Source organism: Manacus candei, unplaced genomic scaffold, assembly GCF_025592945.1.
Source record: "Manacus candei isolate 608988 ecotype Guabito, Panama unplaced genomic scaffold, ASM2559294v1 h1tg000043l, whole genome shotgun sequence".
NCBI lineage: Eukaryota > Metazoa > Chordata > Aves > Passeriformes > Pipridae > Manacus > Manacus candei.
Window position 1 is genome coordinate 3,019,876 of NW_026138091.1, and position 23,371 is coordinate 3,043,246.

Here is a 23,371-nt window from a genome sequence, read left to right on the forward strand (position 1 = left end):
TTTGTGTGTGGTTTTTGATGGTTTTGATTCTTTTCTTTCAAGTGTGTTTCCCAGTTGGATTTGAAAACGCTTCTGCATTGTCTGCCTGTCTGTCACTTCAGATGGTGCTTGATGTAGAAAGAATAGATGGAGATTAAAAGAATGAGTGAGAACATGTTGGAGTGTTACAGTTAGAAAATCTTACTCAGTAGGAACTGAGATAATGGTTATGGCTGAGTGGAAAACAAAAATTTTGTTTCATGAAATATTGGGGGTTTGAAGTCTGTTTAGCCCTTTGGAAGGCAGGGAAAGGTGGATTCCACATCAGTCCAAGGCTGTAGTGTGGGCACATGTTGACTCCTTAGAGACTTTACCATGGTCTTTCATCTTCCCTGTAAGCATCTGGAGCCTCAGCTACTGGTTGTTTTGGTGGGAAACCTTTTTGTCGGGGTGAGATAGGGAAAAGCAGAAATTAAATTCCCTCCTGAAGAGACTGGAATCCCCAGTGAAAAGTCACAGTTTTTGTCCAGGTAACAGTAGCTTTTCACCACTTGAATTGCATTATTCTAGAAATTAAAGTAGCAGCATGCAAGTGATGTGCTACAACTAAGGGAGTTGACCAGTCATTATGATTTTTCAAACTGGAACCTTTCCAGGGGTTGTATAAAACCTCTTTATTTCCTCCCACCCAGAAATATATTGAGACTTATCGGAGGAAGAAGTTTGACAATTTTCAGTGTTCTTGGAAGATCCACTGCCACTGGAATTATTAGAAGATATAAGTGCCTTATTCATGCATTAAGACCGTGGTGCATAAATGGGATAACATATCAATGTCCACATTCGGCACAAAGGGAGATACTACTAGAAATGTCTTATTCATGTCTTAGGTTTGGAGGGCATCTATTGTATGGCCTGAGACAAAAGCTTTGTCTCCGCACAAGAACGTGGCATGAAAAGACCCTGCATGCCATGCAGTGTGCTGTCCTTCCAAACTTTTTCAGCAATGTGCAAATGTACTGAAATTGCTAATGGCTCTTACCAGGCACTGCTTTTGTATCCAGTGTGTGTGGTATCAACAGAGAAAGTGTGTCCTGGTATTGAGAGTTCAGCTTCACAGGAATTAAGGTGAAGGACCAAGAGAAAAAAATTAAACCAAAGCACAGTGACTTATCCAAACACCCTAACTTATAAGTGGATGTCATTCACAGTTTAAGAATTTTTCATTTCTAGATGAAATGAATGTAGTGACAGAGAAATGAGAGGTCTGAAGGTCTGGGGAGCAACCAGACTACTTAGGAGATGTGGGAGACAGGTTATTTTTATCTGAACTTTGATGGTTTTTATCTCTGTTGTATATAAGGAGGCTAGAAATAGTCCTTTTATGGAACTGGGACATCTGTAGCAGTGTTGTGGCCTGGGAGCTGCCTGCTCTTGCTATGGTGGGATGGAATTGAGCTCAGAATCAGGAAGCACTATAGGCACTTGGGATCCAAAGTCCAAGCCCACACAGTACAGATGATATCATGGATCTTTCCAAAGTATTTGAGCTGGGTGGATGAAAAATACTGTGGTAATAACAGGTGAATCTCTTTATTATTGATTTTAATTTAGCAAGTAACTTCTCTTTTCATTGTTTCCTCTAGAGAAGAGGAGGACTGGGTTCACAGATGGAAGTCACTACTGCTGTTGTGAAATCAGATGAATGTTTGTTATTGCAATGCTAAAAATGCCCTTTGTTGCAATGTTCTTCCGTTTGTTGGGTGGAGATGCTGCTCTCAACCTTGGTACCTCATGTGAGTCATCACGCTCACCTCACCCTGTGTCTCCAAATGCATAATTGCACTGAGAAACATGCAGCAGAGAAGCAGGATGTAAAACTGCAGGTCAAACACAGTGATTTACAAGTAACCTGTATTTGAACTGGAAATAGCATATATTGCAAACATAATTATAAACATGGTAAATCTTGCACACAAATTATTTCGTTCTCAGCTGTTCATGTGTTGAGGGCAGGGGAAATACCTGACTGGCTGGGATAACATTTATATTTTAGCATCTCCTTTACTGAAGGAAGAAGCAGCCTTTTATTCCTGAAATGGAGCAGGAAGAAAACCTCTCTCTGCCATGTGCTGCAAACTAGAAAGAACCCTTTGATGCATTTAAGTTTGCTTCTGTTTCCCACAGTCTTCCTAGTTTGTCACATAGAGTCTATTAATGTGTCTCTACTCTTGCTAGGCAAAGTAATCCTGAACACTGCAAGTGATAAGTTTATATTTTAATGAACATCATCTGTCATGCCCCAAAAACCCCCACAGCTGATGTTTTAATGCAGTTTTTATAGTTCTGAACATCTTAAGGGACAGAGAGTCATAATGGCTAAGAAGTGCTTGAGTGTAACTGTTTTTTCTTAGAATTTAGGAGACTGTTAAGAACACAAGCATCCTGCTAATTTTTTTGTTTTGCCTTATAAACACCACCAGTGACTGACTTCTGCTGGTATGTCCCATGCATATTTCAGCAGCAACAACACTTGTAATTCCATGTACAAGTAACCCACTCCTTATTTAAGAGAAGTATGCAGGCAGATGAAACCCAGTCTTGAAAAGAATGTGCAAGCAGTAAATATCCCATGTAGACCTTAAACTGGAAATGGAAACTGCAAAATGTGCCTCAGTGCAGCATTGCGTGCCACTCCCTTTGCAGATTACATTTGCAAATTGTCTCTAGTGAGCATAGTCTGCCTGGCAGTGGCAGCAATGGCAGTTCATTCTCCCAGAATCCTCCACTCTGTGCATAATCATCAGAAAGATCTTATGTCAAAGATCCCCTTTACTGCCTGATTTCCTGACTCTGGTTTCACCACAGAAATGCTTTCTAGAGAATTGTGTTCCCTTAATGCAAAGTTTCCACTCCATGCTGCAGATGTTGTTTTTCATTGCTATTAGAATCACTGGAAAGATACCAACCCAGACTATAACCAGTGCAGTTATTTTCCTTCAGATAGCCCAAAACCATAGTTGCACAGTAAAACAACTAACCCAGCCAAACTCAATGGCATGTTCACTCTGACACAAATGATAATAAGTATTTTTTATTGCTGGCTGCTCTACTGTAGGTGAATTTTGGACATCCAGGACATTCTGTACTAATTTTATATTTCTTCCCCCACCCCTTTGTGTGGAGAATGTAATTAAAAAGATCCTGGAATGGTTCCGCTGTCTATATTCTAGTATTGATTTTTCATAAGTAAGCTAATAATGTAAGTTGAAAAATAAGTAGGGTTTAGAATCACAAGGAAAAGGATAAATATATTTATTTTCTGAATAACTGTTATACCTCTGAAAGAGACGAGTTGTCATAAAAACCGAAAGTGCAGTAAACAGACAGTTGCTTTCCCCATCATGTTAGGGAAGTTTCTTCTTAAGCCTGCTGGATTGGGATGAATGCTCTTGTCCATGTCAGCACCTGGTTCTGAAGAAATATATGCTATGGTGGATTGACAGGTCTGACAGAGGAATTCATTCCTCAGTTTACCTGAGGTCACAAAGCAAGTCCCGTATGGTTCCCCTCTGCTGCTAACAAGCTCCTGCTCATCAATAACAAGCTCTTGAATAAAGAAATTTTCAGCAGGATGATGCACAACATTGCTGATATTTGTCCTTTTATTGATTAGTCCAGCCCTGAGTATAACTAATAGTGTCGGTCCCTAGGGCAAACTGGTGATAAAGCTCTAAGGGAACGCTTAAGCTAAATAATAGGAAGTGGTGCTATATGCAGCTTCGGTGCTAATACTTGCAACAGGAATGAAACATAATCTATGTATTAAATAAATGTGTAAATTGGATTTGGAAACATTCATGGGAACAGAGGGCAGGGGCAGCCTTTTGGGTCTTTGAGTCCAATTGTCTCTTATCACAGGCCCAGTGTCATCTAATCCCTTTCATAAATTTATGTAATCTTCTTCATACACTTAAACGTGCTCCTCCCAGGATCTAGAGGAGGGACTTGAACTATCTTTCATCTCAGTTCAAGTGTCTGCTTTGAACAGGGAATGAAATCTGAATGTCACAGTTGTCTGAGTATCCTAATAACTGCTGTGCTGGTGGCTTTTCTCTTTCTTGCATTTACTTTCTCAGTTCAATTGAATTGTCACTTCTGTATCTCTGGAGACAAGGGTAAATGGAATTTTAATGTATTAAAAACTGGAAGCAAGCTGCATATAGTTCTTTACTTATCTTTAGAAAAACCTTCAACAAGATTCTGGGCAACTGGTTGACCAATGCAGTTTTTTTGTACTGTGGAGCCAAAAAATAGATCTGAAAAACCACGTGTCTATGAACGAGTGTTGTCTGGGGTGATGTGCTCAGTTCCTTAGAGTCCAGATAAGCCTAGCTGACTACTGTTGCAATGAATAATTCACTGTCTCTAAATTTAGCTTTGATCTATGTGATTGTGTTGTGAACTTGAAACAAACTCACATATATCAAGCACAGGGGTTTCAGCAACCTTACTGTTCCCTCTCTCATAAAAACACCCTTCTGACCTAAAATTCTTCTCCCAGTGCATCACTCTTTGAGTTGTACTAGAATGTTAAAGTGTATAGTTCATTCATTTAGGTATCTCAAAGATTTATTTTTTTTAAATATTAGAAGACTTTTCAGACGGTCATGTGATATCACAGAGGAATTGCAAGGACACTGTCCTATCTCGCCTAGGAAAAGGCTAAAGCTGAGATACTGTTTTTTTTATAGATTATCAAGTGATTTTACTATAGGAAGGCATAAATAGTTCTCTGAAGAGGAACTGTTTTCATTTTATTAGATAGTAGATTTATCCTATACTCCCTTCCATTTTTTGTGGAATCTAGTTGATGGAGGAGAGGAAGCCTTCAGTCTCAGAATGAGGCCAGGTTTGGAAGAAGAAATAATATCTTTCATCAGACCACTAATTTGGTTGGAAAAAGCAGATGAGTTTGCAGACACGTGCACTTTAGATACAAATATAAAAGTCACAGAAACTGCACAGGGAGTGTACACTGGCATAAAAATCCTGATGAGGTTGTGAGAGGAGCTGAAAAGATACTTAAATGAGGGGACCATGGAGTGGTATCAGCACTGGAGCAGAAGGAAGATGAAGTTGCTTTTGGAGATGGAAAACAGGAAGGTGGTTGTGGTTTATGTCAAAGAAGAAGGGTTTGGAGGTCCAGAAATGTGTAGGGAGGTAGAAATAAACAGAGATGAGAGTAAGAGATAAACAGGTTGCCTGAGCAGACCACCTGGGACAAATAGCCAGGGTAGCATGTGAAATGAAGGCTGAGGCTGGAGGAGGACCCTGGAAGAGCGGGGGTGCATCAGCTCTTCAAAGAGAGCTGCAAATGAAAATAAAACATGGTTTGGGATATAGGACATGGATATACAAATAAGGTAAGAACAGGTTGCTCAGAAGAAGAGAGGAAGAAAGTCTAGGATCCAACAGTAAACTTGAGGAGCAGAGCTGGGGCTGATAAAGGGAATGAAGGACGGGGAGAGAGTACCAGGGTAGGGACACACTGAAGTTGGAAATGCAGAGAGAAGCAAACTATGGACACGTGGAGAAAAAAAAATACCTAGAGTATTTTCAAGTCAGAACCAGAGAGTTTGAGACTGCCAAGTCTCGGCACTGTGTGCTCTGCCATGAGTTAGTTAAATTACCCCTGCCATTGGCTACCCTGCTAGCAACAATTGACAGAGTTTTGTCTATGGGATTGCAACTGTGACAGTTTCTGTAAAAGCCATAAGATGAAATTTCTTGCTTTTATTAAATCTAGATTACTCCACAAAATGTTCTCCATTAAGCTCATCATTAAGACTACCATACCCAGCGACTAAGGGTTAGGCAATGCCACAGTCTAGGTATTCTATTAATTATGTTTTTGCTTTCCCATAACTAATTTGCAATCATGAAACAAAGGTACCAGTTAATACCACCTCTATTTTATTACTGTGGTGTAGGTATTAAAATTAAACCAATGCTGCTTAAATAGTGTATGGAAGAAAGGGCTTCCAGTCAAAACAGACCTGGTAATCAGCTGTTTGAGGGCTCTGCATACACTTGTGAGTATCTTGGAAATGGCTTTGTCCCTTCAGTTTTTAAGAAGTACCTTGGTAATTTTCATTTCAGCACTTGCAGTAGAAGTCCTATTGTGTTGTACAGGAAAGACACAGGTCTGAAAAACTTGTAAATAATTCCAGGATGTTTTGATTAGCTTTGGGATGGCAAAAAGAGGAGATTAGATGGGTTGGTTGTAAGGCTTCTCTGGTGAAAGGTAAGATGGGCTCTATGACAAATCTTAATGGACGTCAAGCCTCAAAATCTCTTCTAAATTCACCCAAGTGTAATTTTAAATTAGGCCATCAGACTTGTTTTCAGTGGGAGAAAAAGTAGATATAAATGAGCTTGAGTGCTTAAGTGAGATGGAGATGACAGGGATGAAAATGTTTCTGTAATTTTAATGGACATGAGATTTATGTACTAAGCAAACTACATTATAATAGAATTTTCATTAATTTGTCTTAAGAATGTCTCTCTCCATTTGCCTGCATGGTTGTGAAAGTCTATTAATAATAAATAGTATTATACTGAAGATTTTTTTCCAGTTTTGACCCATTGAGCCAAACGAAACCTTCTCATGATAAATCAAGTGCAGAAAAAAAAATACTGCCTGTGTACTATTTCAGTTTGCCACATCCTAGACCGTCATATCTGCTGTAATGATGTGAACAGTAGGTAGACCAGAGAAGGGCAACAAAACAGAGAGGCTAATTCGACTCAGTATGTCAATTTGGGATTGTCTGAAATGGGTACTTCAAAATCTGCCTCCTTCTTCCCTTCAGAGAATTTTAGCTTCATTGTGGAATATGCTCTTTTAGAAATAAGACACCTCTACGTGTCTAATACCAGACTCAGAGTACAGGCTGCAAATTCCTCTTTTTCTCACCTTTGCTTTGACTCTAGGAAAAACATCCATTGCATTTTTGTAGCTGCTAGAAATATTTTGCCTGTTTGATTTATAGCAGTGTTTAATGAATGAGTGGCAGTGGTTTGTTTATCAAGCCACATAGTCATGCAGACCTTTTCAATAGGGCAAGGGCAAAGTGAGCCTTGCTGACGCCTTTTTAAAAAAAAGATTGCTAGAATATAAATGCCAAGTCTAGTTAAAAAAAATGCACACAGCTGGCTGTTAAACCGAAAACGTTGCTGCAATATCACAGCTCAGAAAAATCACAAGTGAAACAAGCTTCGTAAATTCTAGTGGATGGAAAAGGAGGCTTCTGGAGGCAGCATAATTGCTCTTCAAGCAATTCTGCTGAGTCTTCAAGAGGCAAAAACATGCCGTGGGATGTATGTTGTGAGTCAGTATGACATGTTTTACTTAGCTGCTGTAACAAAAAAGTCAGATGATTTTGATATGCCTAGTGGGAATCAACACTGGACATTTAGGAAATTAGTAATCGTTTTGGATGGGAGGCAGTCAGGGATGGAGTACAAGGGGATGTCCTGGGCAGCAGATCAGCCCTGTCCCTGAGACTCCCACTGTGTGAGTTGTGGTCCCACCACTGAAATGCATTGTCAAGTCTTCTTTCCAGTTGCTGAGCAGGAGAATGTGTCTAAATTAGGGTAGCTTTGTAAATCAGTTTTGAATTCTTTGGGAAGATATATATCAATTAAATGCAATTAAAATGCAGCATGATTTGTAACTCTGGTTTTCTTTATGATTTACTTTAAAATGTACATGTGACTAGGATTTGTTGAGTTGATACATAAAATGGAAGAAAAAACTCTCCAAACAATATTAATATAGATAAGGTATAGAGCAGTTCTTTAATGAAAGCTTTCGGGTGCACGGAGTACATAGGCAGGCACACACACACAGAATTCTCACACTTTTAATAATTTAACTGATTACCATATCTAGTGAGTACATCCAACCCAAAAACCATTTTCACTCCTGGTACCACTCTCAGAACTGCCGAGTTGGAGCCTTTCTAAGGGTTCTGGGCCCTCTATCTTGTTTTAACTACAGTATATCTTATTATTCCGGTCCAGGTGTACATCCCAAACAGGATGTCCTTGCTAAAATGTCTTTCCTTCAAAAGACTGTTAAACAGAAATTCAGGAATGTAGCACAAACAGTGAGAAGGGTTTTAGTATCTGTCTAAAGTGAAAGAAAATTATACAGCTATATTAAAATCTACAAAAAGCTAAAAATCTTTAGGCATCAGAGTCAGATATGTATTTGGGTCAAACTGCTTTTAGACTGCTGATTTACTGAACAGCTTAGTTGGAGTGAGTTAGTTTTGGACCTCGATTTCTGAATAAGAAAAGTGGCATTAGTAACCTTTTTATTTGTGCTCCAGCTGGTAATGAAAGACAACTGCTTTGTAAAACTATAACAAATGGGAAAAGAATGAGCAAACAAGAAAACATTGGTGTTCTTACTACTACATACAGATGGTAGTCACTCTCAGCTGTAAATACTACTGCACTATAAATCTACACATAGGATATTAGCTATAGGCTGTTCTTAAACAGTATATCAATAAAAGTGTATTGACATACAGATTTTTTTCTTTCAGTTATGACTGTGCATAGAATTGTAACAGCAGCATGCTAGCCAAAAAATTGAATGCCAAATATTGTTAGCATGAGAGAGTACAAATGAGGAAGAACTGTAGTGTGGATTTGAAAAGAGTAGACATTTCATAGGATGAAAACAAAAATGTTGGGGGGAACTGTACTAACTGTGGCTTGATGTTGGCTGAGAAATTATAATGGCCAGAGTTTCAAGATTAGGATGCTAACGTTGGGCTGTTAAATCTCTATGTAGACATTAAAAATGACTTTAATGCTGACATTCCACCTTATCCCCCAGAAGGAGGATGAGTTACAGATTTTTAGAGACATTAAATTGGTCTTAGCGCCTGATACTTCATGTATCATGTTTTTGTTTGTTCCTTGAAGATTTATTAAAATGCTATGTCTGTATCCATTCCTTAATCTTTGGAGAGTGATAATGTGAGAGATTATGATTTGTGAGTGATGAAGTAAACTGATAGTATATTTACCTTCAGTTTATATTTTAAATGCCAGTAGTTTGGTTAGTAGCTACCGAAGGTATTTGTTTTCTTGCTAAATATATCCAGATACAGTGCACAGAAAATGCGTCATACCATAAAAACATGTGTGACTTTTCCTTTTTTTTTGTGTGTGTGATATGATGATTTCCCAAAAGGAGCTTATATCTAGGGAAGAATAGCAAATTTGAGAAAGAACCGTGAAGACACTGATGATATGTTTGGTGAGATATTTGGGTTTAGGTAAAATACACATTAATATTCAAATTCTACCACACAGAACATTAAAATATACAGAGAGTTAAGTTCATCACAAGAGCTCATTCTGAAATCACATTATGATTTTAGCAGTCTCCTGATAGCCAGATGGAATTTAACAGAGGGAAAAACATCCATCGTTTTAAAATCAGAAACAAGGACAATCTGTCAAATCTAAATGCAGAGACAACTCTCTTGAAAGCTGGAAGTGGTATTTAATTCTGTTATTTCATTACAATGTTAGTTGCTACTTTGAGTGAAGCATACCATGTACTTTACAAATGCAGGGGTTTTTTCTGCTTAAGTAACATTCATGGTTGAGCCATATTGTCATTGAATGCTCAAATTCCACAAATTTATTGGAATTTTTGTGGATTTTTTAAGACTTTGGTTTTATATGACTATGCAGCTATAAAACTAGATTAAAAAATCAGCATTGCAAGTTAGTTGGGACTAATTGGAAACAGTACGTGATTTTGGCTTTGTTCCTTGTTTGACTGGATCTCACTTAGTCTCCATGCAGAACTAGGGGGATTTCATAAAGCAACTGGCAGTTGGAATTCCTGTAAGAATAAAAAAGGCCTCTGGAGAATATTATGGGACAAATATATGGAAGATTTACAGAAACAAAGACTTTCCTTGAGAGAGAAAAAAATCAATATCAGCTTATAACATTTGTGATGGGAATATATAATTTTTGGTGTAACCACTTTTAACTGATTTATTCTAAGAAGTACTGTTGATCAATGAGTCTTAAAGTACATGTGTAGAAAATATGTAAAATACAGTTTATATGACTAAATTCTTGCAGTCAATAAGATTGGATGTGTTTAATGCATAATCAGCTTACTTTTTGTGGTCAGAGGGTTAGTAAGAGGAAGAAACTGAATCAGTTATTTTTTCAAATAACTTGTATCACATTCTGAATTATGAAAAGATGAGGCTTTAACAAATGTGAACAGACATCACTGGAAATAACTTTTAAATCTTTAAAGTATGGAATTTTTTTTTCTTTTCAAAGTGAGTATGGTATTAAAAAAAATACTATATTCCTTTTATGTAGTCTGTTATCCTACAGAAAAATTACCCTGTTTTGAGAGTGCTGCTTAGCATGAATGATCTGGTAGGAAAGCAAGGAACTCATGACTGGAAACTCCTCCACTTTTGTTTTGGTCAGGAAAAGTTAAGTTGTTCAGTTAACTCTTATCTTTTTTAATGAAAGCAGGTTTTTGGTTATAATAGTGAGCAAGTTGTCAAAGCTAGTTGCTTTAAGAAAAAAAAAACCCATGGTCTCTTTTCTGCAATGCTCTGTTCTTGTATTTTTAGTCCACAAGTGTGGTAGGGAGGAGTATTGATTTCTAAAAATTGTTTTAAATTCTAGCAGCATGGATGTATCAATCTCATAATGTGCCTGCAAAGATATTTATTTAAAGCAACATTAAAATCTTTTTCTTTAAAGGCAATTCTGTACCTGCATTAGAGAATATTAAATGTTTTATTTCCAAGGGCTTATTAAATATTCAGTTGTTTTCTTTTTCTGCTGTCAGGTGTATCAAGGGCAAGACTTCTGTGTCCTGGAATGAAACTGAAATAAACTAAATGAACCTCATAAGCTGCTATTGAATGCTCGCATTAGGAAATATACATTACACAGTGAGGGGAGTTGAAGGAGGAGGTGTTGAGATCCAACCCCAGAACAAGTTGTATATAGGCAGGATACACACTTTTTCTGGGAAAACACTGAAATATTGTGAGAGATTGTATTCAAAACTTAAATGTGAAGCAATAAGCAAGTGTGACTAACACTTTGCTGTGCATTAACTTCTTCACTGATTGTGATGAGCATTGGAATACTAAATAATGTGTGGAAATAGCCTGTTTTAAGGGTGTGAGATGGACAGATGAAGCATATTTTAAATATGGAGTTGTATGAGTCTGATTTTAGGAATATCTATAATACACCTACACCTGAGTGTGAGGATCAATTTCTAGCTCTGCTGTTTTGCCTAGGCTGTATCTAAAGCTATTAAGCCTTAGCATGACTGCAGTAAGGCCCTGGCTCCATGCCCTGACAAAAGCAAGTTCTGCAACTAGTCCCATATCTGGGTTTGCTTGGAAAGGAAACTTCGGCATGTGGGTTAGCTGTGAGCCACAGTATCCACTAACCAGGTGGCTTTTCCTACTGCTAAATCCAGGCATGGCCCATGAAGACTGTTGTCAGGTCATTTGCAGCCACAATTTTTAGCGACATTAGTTTTTTTAAGACATTTAGGGAGCTACGTACAAGGTAAAACATGAACTTTGGACTCCTAGAAATTCTGCTAATCCACACACTGCTCAATTTTCTGTTCTAGAATTGGTTGTCAATGTTGAAATTGCTTTAAACTCTGAGCTACTCTGTTCTCTGTGAGACACTGAATTTGAAGTAGGAACCATAAAGTTTTCTGCTTCCAACAAGTTATCTGCAGGCATCTCACACTCACTTTAGATTTATGTACTTCATTAAAATCAAGTTGTAGATGATTAATCCACTTACTGTGAACATTAGTAGAATTTAGCAACAGAGCTTGACTGGGGATCCCATCAACTAGACAAGCTGGGAGATGGAATCTCTACCAATGTCTGAAACGTGATGCTGACGCACAAGAACAAAATAGGGTGCACACTGCCTTCAAACTGTGAGCACAGGGAATCAGCAGCCTACTGAGAGCTTTAACTGCTTAATGAGGAATGTTCTGCATGCTGTGTATTACATAGTGAACATTTTTGTAACTTTTAACTGCTCTTTTGTGGCAAAAATGTACTGAAATTTTTATTAATTCAATTTGTGTTAATTTCAGTTTTGAAAACAGTGGCCCTGGAGTGTGTCTACAACTATTCTGTGGCTTAGAAAACTGTTGTCCCTCAGGGTGTAAAAAAGAAAACCTAAATGAAGAAAGATTATTTTATCTCATCAATTGAAACAAACCAGAAACAACTATTTAAAAAGCCAAACAAACAACTTCTAAGAAATGAAAAAAGGATCATGATTATTTGGATCTTATTTGAAAATTTTTCTTCACCTTTTTTTCTGAAGAGTTTCAAGCCATGTGCTTGGGCTGCAATCTTTCATTTAAAAAATGGAGTAAATAAACTCTTTTGCTGTACACTAAGACTGAACTTGTTTTTCAGCTAGTCAAAACCTAAGTTTTCAGAACTTACAGTGAAAGGTACTAATGATTCAAGCAGAAAATTGTCTCTAGTTGTAACCTTTCTGAAATAATTATTAACTCTTTTTAGATAAATAAAATAAAATAAAAAAGAAACAAACAAAAAGTTGGGTATGATATACGGATAATTGTGGACTGAGGGACTATTGCAGGACTGAGGAATAGAACTTGTTGCTCACGTCCACCAGAGAACCTGGGAGTGAAGATCTGTACTTACTATGTCTGAAAGGTGGTGCTTGCCCACATGAACAAAAATGGATGTATTTTTAGAGGCTCATAACCTTAGAGGAGCTGGAATTAGGATGAAGGAGAGGGAAAGCGTAAAGTGATGATAGCGCATGACTTCGTTTCATTTCTGTCATTGCAGATGTTTGGGAAAAACATGCTAGAGTCTTTTCAACACATTTCCTAGTATATAATGTAATACTAAGGAATAATCTTTGTTAATGTAAAGTAAACCCCTAAGAATTTTTTGTTTGACTGATAAAATGTTCCTTCTTGCATTGATCATTGCATTTTCTTCTTGCATGTTCTCTGACCCTCAGATTATTGCAATAACATTGTAGGTTTTTTGTGTCTGAGGTTTCATCATGCTAGGTGCTACGCAAGCTCTATTCTGATCCAAGGAGTTGACAATAAAACCAAATGCAACAAGAGATAGAAGGAATGGGTGTCTTTGCTCAAAATCAGTGATGCCATGCATATGCATGGCAAAATGTGTACATCTTGTTGTTTTACATTTCTATGAATGGTTATTGCAGGATTATCAAAAGTCTGTCACCAGATTGCCTTGTCTTTGTTCTAACCTCTGGAAGATGACTGTCTTAGGATAAAAGAGCAAGATACTCAGAGGATTTGGGACATGACTGAATTGTATTTTTCCTTTAGGGATCGTAAAACACTGAAAGTAGGTGCACAGCTGAAAATTTCAATCTGCTTTGCCAAGTACTGAGTGCCAAGTGCACTGTGGCCTTTCACGGTGTCAATGTTAAGCAAAACAATAATAAATAGCTTGTTAGGCACTTCTGCCTGTAGTTAATCTCTTGGTATTTGGCATCTTCTTTAGAAAGGTTCTGAACCAGAATGGACTCTTCTTTCTGAAATACAGAAACCAGTGCTACTTATTTACATACTGTTAGATTCACTGCACTGTTGAATGCACAGTTAATCCTTATAATATCTAGTTGTTGGAAAATTATATAGTTGTTGGTAAATTTTACTTTGGCTAGGCTGAATGTAGTTTTATTTTCAGGCAAAAAAATGTTAAGAGTTGTCCGAAGTCACCAGTGTGTTGCTGTTGAAGAGATTGCCCAATATTTTATCTGTCAAAAGTTACCTCCCAAATTGCAAACTACAGTGCTGACTTAGCTTCAGTGATTCTTAGCCTCCACAGATTTGTTTGCTTTTTCCATCCTTGACTGTGTCAAAGGATTCTGGTGGATGCTCTAGGGGCCACCCAAGGGTCATTCTTAGCTCACCAGTGACTTAGAATCTGATAAATTCTCTATCCATCTTACGGAGAGATTTTGGAAAGATTTGCTGAGATTAATTCACTTAGGTTATATAAATCTTGTCGTATTTGCTGACTCTAGTTGTCTCACACAAGACTGAGGCTTTTTCTGTGTATGTTGTTTTCAGGTGCTGTGAGCTATGAACATGAAGCAATTTTGTAGTTAAGGCAAAGCCAGAAAAGCCTGTTCAGTAAAAATCGAGTAGGGTAGGATTGTTTGCTTAGCTTGTGGCTAGAAGTTCAGACTGGATGATAAGCATTCAGTTCAGTCCCTGAGTCAGTCTTTTTTAAAAGATAACAGGTTTAGTGTTTTTATAATTGTAGGGCATGCTGTGATTTTTTTTCATTGATTGAGGAAAGGAAGCCATAAATAAGCTGCAAATCTCTGATATAGGTAGCTGTATGGGATTTTTGGTAGATGCATCTTGTGAGTCTGAATGTAATAAATTTGCCAGACCTGCATTGCAAATTTAAACTTGTTTCCTGGAGTAAAAGCTATTCTCTCTACTGCTTGTAAAAATGACATTTTGTTGTCTAACCAATGTTCTGTGTTAGAAAAATGCAACTATTCAGTATTGTACCAGCCCAAATGAGCTCCTGTGGCACATAACACTAAATCTGAGTGCTAATACTGAATTAAGTGATTGATACACAAAGTACACAAAATCAGTTTTGCCACAATGTTGTATCTTGGACTAAAGTGACAGAACAGAGGCATTCCTGCTTATGGCTGTTGTTCTGTCTACCTTGTAACTAGATTTTTTCCAACAAGGTTCAAGATTTTGGTGTGATAGAATATAGGCACTAGATATTTTTAAAAACCTGTTTAGGCATCTTTTTGTGTCTTTGGGCTCCCTTTGTCTTCAAAAATCTTAAGGTCTTCAGAAGGCTTTTTTTTCCAGGATAATATTGACTATAAAATGTCTGTTAAGCTGAAAATTCAAAATAACAAATGTATTGATAACATGTTATAAGCCCTGGCTCAGGGAAGGATTTAAATACATCATCTACTCAGGTACCACACCACTACAGTTAGAGTGCTAGATAATATGGTGGTAATGTAATGTCACTGCAAAGAAATTAACCATTGTAGCAAAGGAACAACTGACTTCAAACTACCTTTTCATTTGTGTGTTTTACTGGTTATAAGAAAATCTATCTCTGCTGCTAGCTGTTTGCCTCATTGTTAATTTTTGAGATCTTGTCCTGGATGTTCTCTTTTCTTCAGTGTTTGACTGTGATGACTGAGTTGAAGATCAAGCAGTGTATGTTTTTTAAGTCTTAAAAAATACTCTGTAATAGCTGTCTCCAGGTTATTTACCTGTGTTTTATTAGTTCACGTGCCTCTATGGAACTGAATTTGTATTTCCCTTTTTGTTCAAATTGTCTTGGGTTTGTAACTTTGTTAGCAGAATTGTATATCCTAACACCCTGTCGTACCTCTACCAGCACAGTGTGAAGGGTTCTGCTAGGTTTGCTTTTAGCGCTTCCTAAGAGGATGAGTGATGGAGCATTGCAAACATAACAGGCTGTGCAACCAGCTCTATCTGTAACATAGAAAGCATTTTCTATCAGTAAATATTCTGTATTTGTGTATCATTGAAAATCCAAAGGAAACCCAGACTTTGGATCTGCTTCTTGGTCCCTCTGAGGTGCCCTTCAGAATGGGTGTGAATTTTTAACCATAATTTCAAGACCATTAGTGTTGGCCCCATTTTCCACTGTGTGAGAGGTGGATATCCTTGCTGTGGTTGCTGTGTATGGGGGCTGTTTATAAGGTACCCTGACAACTGAATGGAATTCAGACAATTTAGCACAGATTAAAGGATTTGTTGCCACTTTCTTAATGAGTTGCATCTTGTCTTGGTGTCCATCACCAAGACTTTTCCTGCTTCCAGAATCCTGACCTTTGTGTGAGAGCTGTCTGCTGCTCTCCTCTGGCCTAGATGTAAATTTTCATGCATATGAGTTTGTCAGTCATTTGAGGATGAATAAGTAAAAGTTTTATAATAAACACTGGTATTGTTAGTATTAATATGAAGAACTGTGTGGTTCTGATGTCTCTTTTATCTCTTTTTGTTTCAGTTCATTGCTTTTGCCTCTTTATTCTTCATCCTAGTTTCAATCACAACCTTCTGCCTGGAAACACATGAGGCTTTCAATACTATTATAAATAAAACTGAGCAGGTCGTCAATGGGACAGAAACTGTGCTACAGTATGAGATTGAGACAGATCCTGCCCTGACGTATGTGGAAGGAGTCTGCGTGGTATGGTTTACATTTGAATTTTTAGTACGTGTTATTTTTTCCCCCAACAAACTTGAATTCATCAAAAACCTCTTGAATATCATTGACTTTGTGGCAATCCTGCCCTTTTATCTAGAAGTGGGCCTGAGCGGGCTCTCCTCCAAAGCTGCTAAGGACGTGCTTGGTTTCCTCAGGGTGGTAAGGTTTGTCAGGATCCTGCGGATCTTCAAGCTCACTCGGCACTTCGTGGGCCTCAGGGTGCTGGGCCATACGCTGCGAGCCAGCACCAATGAATTTCTGCTGCTGATAATATTCCTGGCACTCGGTGTTTTGATATTTGCCACTATGATCTACTACGCAGAGCGGGTAGGAGCCCAGCCTAATGACCCATCAGCAAGTGAACACACACAGTTCAAAAATATCCCTATTGGCTTCTGGTGGGCTGTCGTCACCATGACCACCTTGGGATATGGGGATATGTATCCACGGACTTGGTCAGGCATGCTGGTGGGAGCCCTGTGTGCGTTGGCAGGGGTGCTCACCATAGCCATGCCTGTGCCTGTGATAGTTAACAATTTTGGGATGTACTACTCCCTGGCCATGGCAAAGCAGAAACTGCCGAGGAAGCGGAAGAAGCACATCCCTCCTGCTCCTCAAGCCAGCTCACCCACCTTCTGCAAGACAGACTTGAACATGGCCTGCAATAGCACACAGGGTGACATCTGCCTGGGCAAGGACAACCAGCTGATGGAGCACAACAGATCATCAGGTAGGACCCCAGTGGAAATGCATGTCCTCTGAAAACACTTTATAGACCAGTATGTTTGGTAGGAGTCAGAAAGCAGCCAGCCTTTCTGCCTGGAGAAGACATAGCTCCCACCCTTCTCCCCTCCAACGTTTGCGTGTGTCAGTCTCATAGAGGACAAAGTAGGTATAGTGATGTTCCCAAACCTCTATGTAGCTGGTCTATACAGTTTTGCTTGCTCTGTTGAGAATGCTTTCCTGCTGATGATATCAACCTTTTCTTTTGCCTGTTGTTTGTTGCGTCGTATGGATGTTTCTTGTTTTTCTGCATGACTGTGACTATTTGAGCAGCCACCGTGTCCCACCCTGTTGGACTCCATGGTGTTTTGCCTCAGTGTCTGTCTCTTGTGTCAGCTTTGCCTGTGCCACATCGTGGCCTGTTAAGCAAGATCCTACAAAGAAGCAGTCATTTAAAAGGAGCAGGTGCTTTACATCCAAAGCCCAGCACTCAAAGGAAATAGGAAGAAATTCTCTTTCTAGTTTTCTTTCCATTCGGCATTCTGCTTCCCTGGCTAAAAGAACCTCCTTCATCTGTTAACATTGCATGATATTTATTATTAATTAAATGATAACAGCATAGATGATGTAAAGTTTGTAAAAAAAAAAAAAAGAAAATGACAGCCCTTAGCAACATCATCACTATTGCTGTTGATTTTTGTGATTTCTATTACCTTATTTGTTAGAGTTCCAAATGATAAATAAGAAGTATTTTGTGCTTATCTCAGTGAAAATGCGTATCAAATGACAGCCTCAGCCCCTCCAAGCCACTGCTCCATATTCCATATCTGTGCAATTAAATTTTACCTCTCAGTATAATTAAAACAAATTTTTTAGCAGCAAGAATATTTTTTTTTGTTTCTGAAGTGTATTTATTCTTAAGCCAAGCACAGTCTGTTTATAAAGCTAACATACCAGTCATTGGACTCCTGTTGGAACACTGCTAAAGAATAATAAGATCAAAACCACCCATGACTGGTGTCGTCCAGTAATTGAAATTTATTTTTTAAAAAGAAGAGTCTATAAAATCGGTCTCTGAAAAATATCCTTCTTTGGTCTGTTGCTCTGTTACTGAATAGCATTTATGTTCAAAGAAGCTCAGTTTCACTCTCTGACTTACTGTTCACAAAGTTAACACAGCTTTTTGAACACAAAATATATTTAAGAGGACAGAAACCCTTGAAAGGACACACACTGAGAGTAAAATATAGTTAGGTTTACAGTACTTTGACTGATACCCACTTTGAGATAAAATCTTTAAAGTGTTAATGATAACAGCTTTTTCATGCCATCAGGTCCTACTAAAGGTATTCTGAATGGAGAAGGCTCATTGTGATCACAACAAAGAGACACTTCTTTGTGTCTGCAGCTTTATTTACAAAGGATCCTTGATTTACAATAGTCCTTGAAATTAGAGAGAAAGCAAATATGCAAAAAGGAGACATTTTAAAGTCTTAACTTTCTCTTCAGTAGTGCCACCACTCACATCATGCACTGTAGCTTTATTTCTAGTAGAGAATGCTATTAGAGTCACTAGGAATTCCGTGCAAAACTTCAAGGCTGAATTTCACCCTTTGCATTCCCAGTTCAGAAAAAAAAATGCTCAGATTTAAATGCAAAGGTAAAGCTCAAATTATGTTTTTACTGAATTTGAAATAGTAGATAATTTTAAAAGAAAGTTCTTTGGGAGTGACAAATCAGGAAAGGTACAAAGTTTGCTGTTTGACAAAATAAAGTAGAAACCAAAGACAGCATTTAGTGTTGGGTACTTATAATGACAAGCAGAGCAAGTGTTTTATATAAAGAAATGAAAGCTAAGTGTGTTATTAAACAGCCCATAGTGCCAAATGTTGAAAATTTAGCCCTCCTGGGTGAGGAGTTGTCTTTAAAACATACCAAACATCATATTCTAAGCAAAAATTACTAACATGACCTCTTGTTTAGCAAAAAGGATAGCCAAAATAGTAAATACATGTTTGAAATATCCAAGACTGACTGTACTCTGAAGTTACAGTCCATAGTGGGCAACTAACTGAGCCTTGATTTGACTATTTCTTATTTCATGTTAGTTTAATATAACCTTATATGAGTTTTAGAAGAAGAACAGGAAAGTTGAAAGATCATTGTTCTTGAATAAAACAAAAATCTTTTGCCATTTTGTACTGATTAATGATTAATTGCAGAATTGTTTTCTTCTAATGATTTACTTTATAACTATTTTTTGAGTGATGGGAATATCTGGCATTCAGCATAAGCTCTTTGTGATGTCTCATTTCCTCATTCATTATTGTCTGTAAATGGGCATGGTGCTTTAACCAGTGTTATCAGGTGAAGACAGTGCAGGAAGTGAGCAGCCACTCTCACCTGGTGAAAGGCTCCCTCCCATCAGACGCTCTAGTACAAGAGACAAAAACAGAAGAGGGGGAACATGTTTCCTACTGACAACAGGTGATTACACGTGTGCTACTGATGGAGGGATCAGGAAAGGTATGAACTTCTTTCATTAGATCATAAAAGGTTACTCAGCAATGTACTTGTGAAAAACAATCTTAGAGTAAAATGATGTGCACAATGCTCTTAGAGGAAAGACTGTACTCACAATGTATCTTTTTTTCTTTACTCCTAGTCATTCTTTTCCTACTTTCCTTTTAGAAACAATGATCCCCTTTAGTCTTCAAAAAATGTGCTTGATGTTGGACCCTCATTTCACTTGTGTCTTTATTTGTCTGTTATCTCTAATGGAAAAGCCTGCAATTTAGACCTTGCTCATTCAACCACTCATCACTCAATATCATTTGTCATTCTAAAAGACAAATTAGTCATGTAATAACTTTGGTCTGCTCTTAATAACTTAGTAAGATTTGCAGCTGCATACACTTTAAAATGTCAGAAGTAAGCAACATTTTTGTTCTGAAGACAAAAAAGCATATTATGAGATGCTATTTAGATTTCTTTCGAATAAAAGTTTGAGCTTACAATGCCAAAAAATGTTTCTTCTTTGCAATACACCACTGATACTAAAAGGTGACTTCCTATCCCAACCAGAATTCAACTGCAGTAAACAATGCTTGACCTTGCAAGGTGCTAAAAATACCTATCTACTTATTCAACCTCTTTAAGTCTGATTGCTCCCTGTTCAGTAGGATGGGTCCCAGGCAGAGTTTGCAAAACTCCTGTTTCTTATTTGTACCTCTCCCATGACTATGTTGCTAGCCCATCAGGCCACAGCTGGCTGCAAAACTAACATCAGGACATAGCCCTAAAATCAGCAATGCCAGTAGTAGTCTTGCCATTTCCTTAGATAAGAATTCCTTTCATTTCTTGGCAAATTACATTCTTCTGAAATTGTATAATTCTAACAGATTCCACGTTCCTGAGTGCTGATGTGTAGTTATTCACCTCAGAGTTCACGTGAAGTAGCCATGGGGCAGTGGACAAGCATTTTTGGCTCAGATTTTTCTGGCTTTTTTTTTTTTTTAGAAACTTATTTGGTGTATAGAGAACATAGGTGTCCCAGCAAGCCATATACCCTGAAGGAATTCTCTTGGGTTGTTCTGCAAATACTATTTTTGCACTTCAAAAGCATGAGCTCATTAGATTAAACCTGTGAAGGCAGATATGCAACCAGAGTTGCATGTGGATGGTATTCATGAAGAGTATGACTGTCTCTATGCTCCTGCATTTTACAGACTTCTATATATAATGTTTAGATTAAATGGAACTTGGTTGCAAACATGTTTTTGCACAGATTTACTACGCTTTCCACTGAGCATATATTTCACACTGTCTTCTCAACAACTATGATTGTTTAAAGTATCTCTAATGGTAAGAGTCCAGTCTTTAAGGAGGTCAAGAACACCTGGATAAGTCACATTGCCATGGCATCTTGCAAGATCAGGTTCTGGACTTCACTCAGCAAGTTATGGCAGTAACCATAACTAGAAGAGATCAGAAATAATAAAAAAAGTTACCCATCAGCTCCTAGAGACATATTTATATAACAATAAAACATATTTTTTACCGGAACATTTAATTTGTAAATCCAGATCTAAAAGAAAATTATGTCATAGTTTTTACTAGAAAACTGGGGCTTGAGTTCAGAATGGACAGTTTTTTGATGAGAAATGTGCTCTTTGTCTGGCTCTGATGATAATCTTAGTCAAGGTTGAAATGTTTTAGCCACTGGCTTTGAAGTATATTTTATACAGAGTAGGGAAGTTTGTGTGTAATCAGAAAACATCTGCAAGTAATGGGTTTGAATACTTGAATTTAATTCACACATCAAGTCTGCTATTTCTTTCCCTCCCCCTTCTTTCTTTTTTCTCTCTTTTTTTCCTTCTTTCTTTCTTTCTGTACATCCTTCTTGTGTGGTTTGTTCCTTGGTTGGTTCTTGATTGTGTTCAATGATAATTTGTTCTGAACTTTTTTTCATTGACATCTTATCTCCATCTCTAAAATTATGCTGATTCAGAGCTGATCCACTAAAATACCTGAAACTTAGTGATTTTGGATCATGTTTCTGTCTCTGTTCATCTTGTGTATCTGGTTTTCATTTTTAGGAGTACCTATTTTCTTTATAATCTTTATCATATTCCTCTATCAGTTCTTTCCCTTTATCATTAGAAAAGTAGCAGGAAAATAATCTTAAAAATTACTTTCCTAGTTTCTATGTAAAAAATCTACCTGATTTTTTTTTTTACTTTTTAATAAGCTTTATGTTTACAGGGACGTTAAATATATATACTAGCATTGTGCTTCCCCTTGATTCCCCTTTCAACTGTGATTCTTTCTAATTTGTGTAAATACTGATAGAAACTCAGAAACTGGAGGCTATTTCTGAAATGTATCAGAAGTCTGTGTAGCATCACAGTCCAGTCTGCCCTTGCAATCTGGAGAGAACATTGCACAGTGTTTTAGCAGACATGAGGTTATACATTTGTTTAATTATAGTTTTACAGCATACAGTTCTCAGTAGGTAAGAAATATGTTAATTGTTGTTAGGGGAGAACCTAAGATATGATTTTTCCGGAAGATGCTATCTGATAACTCTGTTATCTGAAGATCTGGACTTTGAACCAGTAACCATTTCAATCAGGAAAAAAAAGTCTAATGACATTGCATGTGATGTTTAGCTTTATTGTCATTGGTATTTTATAGTTTCTGTGAGAAAAATCTCAGTATTTCACTGTAAGCAATTTGTACCAGAACATCTTAACCTGACTAATGCTTAGATGCATACTTGTCTTCAAGGAAATAAGTAGTGCCACTGAAATCAGTGAGACTTCTAACACTTGCAGTGAAGCATGTATCCATGTACTTGAGGCGCAAGGTCCTTTCTGGCTTAATCTTTGTTGTATTTCCTTGCAATATCTCTTTCCAGACTGAGATTCTTTTCTTAGTAAGTGGGGTTTTTCAGGTGGTATTGAAAATACTCAAGTATGAAGATAGTGATGCAGTGAGTAGCAATGCTTTTTCATTGTTTTACAGCATAGCTTCTACAAAGTAAAAACAATATGTAGCAAAAAGTAAGTAGCTAGAGCTCACAGTGCATGCGAAAAGAAATGTCTGCAAATGCAATGTTCCCTTCAAATTGTGAAGCATTATGTGGCCACCTCATTTAATGATTAATTATTTACTACTTGCTTATGTGGATTAATACCATTTATTTCATTTGAGTCAGCTGGAAAAGAAACACAAATACAATGTTTTAAATTTGCCATTTGGGAAGCATTTGCAAATATGTCAAACTCTGCTATCTTATTGGACTTTAAAATTAGACACAAAGTCTAAGGGTTGATATTTCTGAAGATGGAGCTTCTTTCTCAATTATCATTCAGTCCTCTGCAAAAGTGATTTACACATACTGTATACAATTTACCTGGTTTCTGGTTTCTTTATTTTAAAGAAAAATTATCCTTTATTTGGAATTGAGTTTAGCAGAGATTATATAATTCTAACAGTTTCTATAGTCTCTCTTAATGAGTTTTTGATTATGCTTAGCCAGATAGCTCAGTGAGTAACCTTGTTGGAATCCCTTAACTTGCACTCTCTGCTCAAGCCCACAAAGCGATAATGAGTGCAAGAAGGAATGTGGAAGAGCAGGTCAGACCTTTTTTGTGGTGGTCTGTTTAACTTTTGGGGGAAAAAATAGCAGCATTAGTTTGTAAATAATTTTATTTATTAGTATCTTTTGGCAGTAATGTGTGTCAGCATTGAGTTCTTTTGCAGGCAGATTCCCTCTGAATCCCCAA

At 37.5% G+C, this 23,371-nt stretch overlaps 1 protein-coding gene across 7 annotated transcripts in view; it reads left to right on the top strand.

The window, feature by feature from the left end:
* KCNC2 (potassium voltage-gated channel subfamily C member 2) overlaps positions 1-23,371 on the top strand; it is a 104,996-nt gene that overhangs the window by 78,468 nt on the left and 3,157 nt on the right. For 4 of the 7 annotated variants that reach the window (XM_051795909.1, XM_051795910.1, XM_051795912.1 and 1 more), the window contains exons 3-4: positions 16,158-17,088; positions 19,440-19,607. In XM_051795909.1, coding sequence (XP_051651869.1) covers positions 16,158-17,088; positions 19,440-19,607 — 1,099 coding nt within the window. Of the gene's footprint in view, positions 1-16,157; positions 17,089-17,414; positions 19,608-23,371 lie in introns of those variants that run through there. The other 3 variants (XM_051795916.1, XM_051795915.1, XM_051795914.1) reach the window with 2 other exon arrangements.